Below are 6,126 nucleotides of genomic sequence, written 5' to 3' on the forward strand. Positions count from 1 at the left end.
CACACAAACGCCTGGACAATTTCAAAGCATGTCGGGCAGAAATGCGACAAGCCGGTCCCCCGTTGTGTGTGTACACTTCACAATTGCTTGTGGCAGTAAGCAACAACTTCCAGTCACAAGAACCAGTCACGTTGCTATGCAATGTCCCATACCCAAATCATATACCACACGACGATGCGAGCTGCGTCTCACGAATTACACTTGGGGTTTGCACCTATGCATTCAAGCCAACAAGCTGTGTGCTGTATTTCCAAAGCAAGGCAGCTTCGTCTGCATTCCTGGCCTCCACCGATACTTCAATCGGTTTGAAAGCATGTCCCCCAAAGAACACAGGCCCATCCAATCCGTTGTTAAAATAGACGCCCCCAACGCCCTCGAGGGAGGGGTCGACTGCCATGAACGCCAAGCAACCCCCGCCTCCCTCGACAGTTTCGGCGACTTTGAACACCTCGTTCGTGGCAAAGTCAAACACGGCGACGAACAGCGGGTTCTGGCCCTGGAAGAAGTTTGACCTCGTGATGAGGCCAGGCCCAAAGGCGTTGACTTTGACGAGGCTGCTTGTGGCGGCAAGGCGGCGGGAAAGCTCGGCCGCGAAGAGCACGTTGCAAAGCTTGCTATCCTTGTACGCTTTCTCGGCATCGTAAGGGTCCGTGGGCGCAGTCACCATCGTGAAATTCGGCCCCTGACTCAGCCCTTTGAGGCTTCCGAGAGTTGCTCCGGCTCCGACCGCCCCCCCGGGGGAAGCCGGATCATGCACCTATACAAGTGGTACATTCATTTACACAAAGTGGCAGTAAGCTCATCAAGGATTCCTTGGATGAAAAGAAACAAAATCAATCGAGACCTACCGTAGTAAATTAGACCGATGGACGAAACTGCTGTGACATGACATTTTACATTTCTTATTGTTCCAACTGTTTGGACTATTTCAGAAACGTGACAATGTCACATTCCTTATTTCCCCATCTTCTTGGACGAGTGCCGCAGGCGAGTTTTTTTTTTGGGTATTGATGCCCAGAACGTGTGGCTACCAGCAGGCATTCACAGCAGCACCACGAACCAATCATGGGACACAAGCAGCAAGGTACATTGCACACAACGCAAAAACGTCTTCAGCAACCATTCACCTCATGATGCACATGCAAAAAGGTACCCACCGATGCAATTGCAATACCAGGCAATGCAATATCCTATGTCCTATGTCGTACGTTTGAGCTTCGCTGAGTGCAACAGGGACAGGTACTGGCACGGGCTGTGCAGCCTTCCTCTGCGCAGCTGCCAATTCTGCTTGGGCAATACGAACAGCGGTATTGAATTCTCTCTCAGTTCTTTCATCGTCTGTCAGCTCGCTGACCTTCTTGAAAGATAAGCTACTCTGCCTGAGGCCAACCTCAGATGGGTCGGGTGGAACGCGAGATTTCACCATGATGAAAGAAAACAGTGACTTGAACTTTGCGAGTGTCGTGTATACGCCTGGAGGTGTACCTCATGCGGGGTACCCCAATTGGCACCGTTGTGATCTAGGAATACGTCAAGGTACAGTCGCTGAGGCTCAGGGTTCTGGCAGGTTACGGGCCGACCGTAGGCCTTGGGAAAATTTTCGAGCGTGACAGCGTGACAGGGTGAATTTCTTTTTTGTTTAACTGGTTGGACGAAAATTTGTATTTGTGACGTGTGACGGCATTAAACCTTATAGAAAAGTGGACTATTTTTTCCCAGGTGTGACTGTGACCGTCCATCGGTCTAATTTACTACGGTACGCCAGGTCGTCATCGATTTGGTTATTTGAATGCAAGGTCCCTCGACGAGGACCTTTCGCCTTCCTTGAATGCATATCTCGATAAATTACGGATCACGCCATCAACCGCGCCTTTCGTGCCACCCGGCGCTTTCTCAGGGATGAGCAAGGGCAGTCAACTAGGCTGAATGCAATAAAGGGATGGGTGAAGCATTTGCTGCATACATCTCACCCTAGGAGAGCGAAGGCTCGCCATGAAACGCGCACTGAGATTGCTGTTGGGCAGCCCTTCCGCACCTACCGCATCCATGCGGACACCAAGTTCCAAGTGCTGGTGACTGTGTGAGCCAGTAAAGCGAATTGTGGAAATGAAGTCAGTGATGATACCATCCGGACGTTATTGCTTGGTTGCTGTCGACCCGCGCTTACCTGATGGTGATGATGTATCTGCTCCAACCGCAGACATTTGATGAGCTGCTCTGTTTCGAGTATGTATGTATACTTGGTGTGTAAGTAAAATGTGTAAGTATACTTGGTTGCTCTTTGACTACTTCCTGCCGTTGTCCATGTGATGTAATGACGATGTGTACACCTTCTTACGACACCACCGCACCCAGATGGACAGTCAAACTCGAGTGTTACTTGGGAATCAGTGCTACCACATCACCTGAGGTATCAATGGATAAGCGAGCTGCCTCGTTCGATGGTGGCAGGTTGGAAGTTTTGAGCTTGGGCGGGCAATGTGCCAACATGCTATTGATCCTGTCACCCCTACATAGAATCTTCAGCTCCAAACAGTGGTTTACGCACAGTGCAGTGGAGTTTGAGAAACCCCAGAAGGTAGGACCTTCTGGGGAATCTGAGGTGGCATGTCTACATGCTCCAGTCTGGTGAAATTGCTATGCGAGACTCGCGCATGCACCGCGGCTGGTTCAAGGTTTGTCTTTTCAACACAGTCCGGACTATTCACAGCAAAATTGGCCAAACAACATAGTGAGAATGTTCCCTCACAGTGCAACAATGCTGCTGTCGCCATGACTCACAACCATAAGGCAGCCAACTGACAGGCCAATACAATCTGTCATCGAAGCGTTTTGTACTGGGATCACACAAAATTGGTTTCAAGTGATCAATCAGTTGAATCACTGTGATTCGGGCGGGTGGAGGGGGCGGGCGGAGGACAGAAGGCGCAGCACACCTCGGACGCGGTGATGACGATGCGGGGGGCCTCGGGCCCCGGGCTGGCCTCGACGAATGGGAGGAGGAGGTTTGCGAGCAGAAAGTGGCCGAGGTGGTTCACTCCGACCGACATCTCAAAACCATCCGCGGTGCGAGGGGGCTCCTTGGCTCCAGTGAACTGAGCTCCCGCGTTCAAGCAGAGCACGTCGATTGGGACGCCGCTCTCGGCCCATCGCTTTCCAAACGCTCGAATGCTCGCAAGGCTTGCGAGGTCGCACTCATGCGCCGTCACCTTGCCTGCTGGTTCTCCGTCCGCCTGAGAAATTGGACACATAAGATCAAAAGGAAATACATCGGGAGCAATGATAGCATATAGATAGCAAATCAAGGTTAAACAAGTAATCGAAAGACTACTGCGCGAGCTGAGACCACGTTGGTGGGACAAAACACTGGCGGGGTCGCTGCGCCCCCCCACCCCCCACCGCCTTGAGGCCAGACCGACCTGTGTTGATACGTAATGATACGCCGGTGTTTGAACGGCGAGGGTTTCGTATCGCTGTATGTCGTATTGTTGTAGCATAACAGAAATTCGTTCAGAATGAACACAGTCAGATGTGTTCAAAAGACGAGCTCACAGGCACACGTAGTCACAGGCATAGTCCAACCAAGCCGAACGAAGAGAGCTGAGATCGCGTTGCGGTCGAGGCCTTGTAGCACATCACATAAATCAATCTCCCTCCTCTGCATGTGCCAGACAGGTATGGCTTGATCGGCCCAAGTTGAAGCTTCTGCACGAGCTGTTTTGACTGTCGGCGTAGCTGGCAACACGCGTTTAGGAGCGGCAAGCTGAGAGCATGCATCGCTACGTGACACGCTGACCCCCTCCACGGTGGTTGTACAATATTGCGTCCTTATCTTGTGAATGAAGCACGCAACCACTATGACCGGTGGTCTCAATGTTCAGCTTTGAAGCACTCCCAGGACGAATTCTGATGATTTTAAGAACAGTCTGTGAGAATTTTCACAGCATGCTGACCAGTGCTTCGCCAGACTGGGTTTCAACCGCTTCTTTGTCCCAAGCATTCATGCAATTTCAGGCACCTGGACTAAGAAATGACAAGCTTTGGTGAAACACTGAAGAGCCCCCCTTTGCAGCTGCGCAGAGGTGAGTCCTGATTTACACAGAGCTCCAGCACCTTGAGAATAATCCTATCCCAGACATAAGTCGCAGTCCTGCAAGGATATGTTGATATCTTTACAGCACCAGGGGAGTCAAAGTCGGGTAGGCAGATTCGGCAGCTTCAGATCCTTTCTTTGCAGACGCTAAGTCCCTGCGCAATTATTAGACGGTGCCGAGCGACGTTCGCCCGCATGATGGCAAGCAGGCAATTGCAGGCATGGCAGCTGTACGTGGCAGCTGTACCAGCAAGGCTTGATGTCAGCGCTGGTTCGCCGCTTGCAACATCGCTCGATGTCGCTGCCCTCTCTACCAGAGCTATTTCCATCTCTCTCTGAAGGAATCGGTACTAGATCTGAAGAAATCTGGACGCACCTTGATGGTCGCACAAGCTTTGACCGCGCGTTTGAGCTTGCGGCAAACAAGGTGCACGTCATGCCCGGCTCTGGCAAGCTTCTCAGCAGCTGCGAATCCGATGCCGGAATTGGCGCCAGTGATCACGATCGTGCGCGGATGAGGCGCCAACGGCACCTGGTACCAGTCCCCTGCCAGAGCAGCACTGGGCACAGCGAGAGTAACAGCAGAGCTAGTGGCAATGCATGACAAGGCCTGCACGCAAACAGACTGTGTGATATGCGGCCCAAAACTTGGGGACAAGAGTAACGGTAGCACTGAATCCCAAGTAGTTCTTGGAGCTGCCCATGTCCACGTGGATGCGGTGGTGTTGTAAAACAATACAACATCATTACATCACATAGACAATGGCAGGAAATAGTCAACAAGTAACACAGACAGCACATTCGAAGTGATACAGCCCATTGAACGTCAGCGGTCGGAACAAGCAAGTGGCAATACACCATCATTACATCACACAGAGAAAGAGCAAGAGCTACGGCTTAGGCCGAAAACAACCACATCAACACATTCGAAACAAATACACCATCATCATCATCATGAGTGAGATGGGCTGTTGCCACCTGTTCTAGTGGATCACTGCGTCGCGTTCACAAGGCCTACCAAGACGGCAAAAACACTGAGGTTTTCAACAGACCCGGTGATTTGCTGTTCGCGATGCCTGAAAATGCATGACTTTGAGGGGGGTCAATGGTGCTCAATTCCCATTCTGGCGAATCACTGGCCAGCAGCGCAGTTGCATTGCAGCATTTGCGGTGGTGTTTTAAAAGAAAAACATGGTACTGACACAGCTCGATACTCAAGAAACTCGGACACAAGGTCCTGTCCTGCGCTCAACTGTATGTGGAAAGTATGTAATGATGCGTGAAGAGTCGTCCTTGCATGATCGGTGCTGGCACGAACATGAACAGCGTCTGTAGTTGTACATTGAACACTTCGGCCGAGCATAGCCTTCTTCAGCTGTGAATGGGCTTCGCGTATGGAAGGACTCAAACATGGCTTGGCCTACCCCATTCTGAGACACTTTAGATGCTTGCATCTTGTGCGTGAAAGTGCCATTTGGTGCATTGATGCTGCAGTGGTGGACCCTGTGAACAGGCTGATGCGGTGTTGGACGGACTTGACCGTGCCGATGCGCACGTTGATTGAAGCCATGGCATCTGCTGAACCAGGGGCACACGTGTGCTCGTCAAGAAGCTTCACACTTCCGTTTTTGCATGCGAAGTGCCGCCCTGGACGCAAAACAAAAGCGAAACGTCTTTCACGTGCGATTGTAGCTCAGGTTGGTTGGGCGACTGCGGATTGTCGTTAATCCGCTTCGATTCAAATTGCTCGACGAGGTGTGCGTACTTGGAGTGTATCTCTGCGACTCACGGACGGTGGGTCCGCGGGTTCGGAAACTGCTGCGCACACCACAGTCGTTCTAGCAAGTGATAGCTCCGGCTTGCTGACCAGAGGTGGCCGTCCAAGCGCCCTGGCGGGACAGGAAAGGCCTTTGCATGACCTGGCCGCTGCAGGCTTTTCCGCGAACACGATCGCCATCACTAAAGGTAAAAGGCGCTTTTATGCAACAAATATTCCATGCCCTTGTGGATGCACAGCTTTAAACTCGATGCAG

At 51.7% G+C, this 6,126-nt stretch overlaps 1 protein-coding gene across 1 annotated transcript; it reads right to left on the reverse strand.

Moving 5' to 3' along the window:
- Positions 1–214: 214 nt before the first annotated feature.
- LOC149809710 (protochlorophyllide reductase-like) lies at positions 215–6,050 on the reverse strand. The gene is made up of 4 exons (XM_089994672.1): positions 5,859–6,050; positions 4,470–4,703; positions 2,937–3,233; positions 215–757 (listed from the first exon to the last, which is right to left on the reverse strand). Exons 1-4 carry the CDS (start codon positions 6,048–6,050, stop codon positions 215–217), a joined length of 1,266 nt encoding a protein of 421 aa, XP_089850798.1.
- Between the last annotated feature and the right edge of the window lie 76 nt (positions 6,051–6,126).

The sequence above is a fragment of the Nuphar pumila genome, unplaced genomic scaffold (assembly GCF_984573655.1).
Source record: "Nuphar pumila unplaced genomic scaffold, dmNupPumi1.hap1.1 HAP1_SCAFFOLD_873, whole genome shotgun sequence".
In the NCBI taxonomy this organism is placed as follows: domain Eukaryota; kingdom Viridiplantae; phylum Streptophyta; class Magnoliopsida; order Nymphaeales; family Nymphaeaceae; genus Nuphar; species Nuphar pumila.

Coding starts and splice junctions, on each gene's coding strand:
- LOC149809710 (XM_089994672.1), bottom strand. CDS start 6,050: ATGGCGATCGTGTTCGCGGAAAAGCCTGCAGCGGCCAGGTCATGCAAA. Junction 4,704..5,858: donor GTCGCAGAGATACACTCCAA/GTACGCACACCT, acceptor GTTTGCGTGCAG/GCCTTGTCATGCATTGCCAC. Junction 758..2,936: donor TCGTCATCACCGCGTCCGAG/GTGTGCTGCGCC, acceptor CCACTTGTATAG/GTGCATGATCCGGCTTCCCC.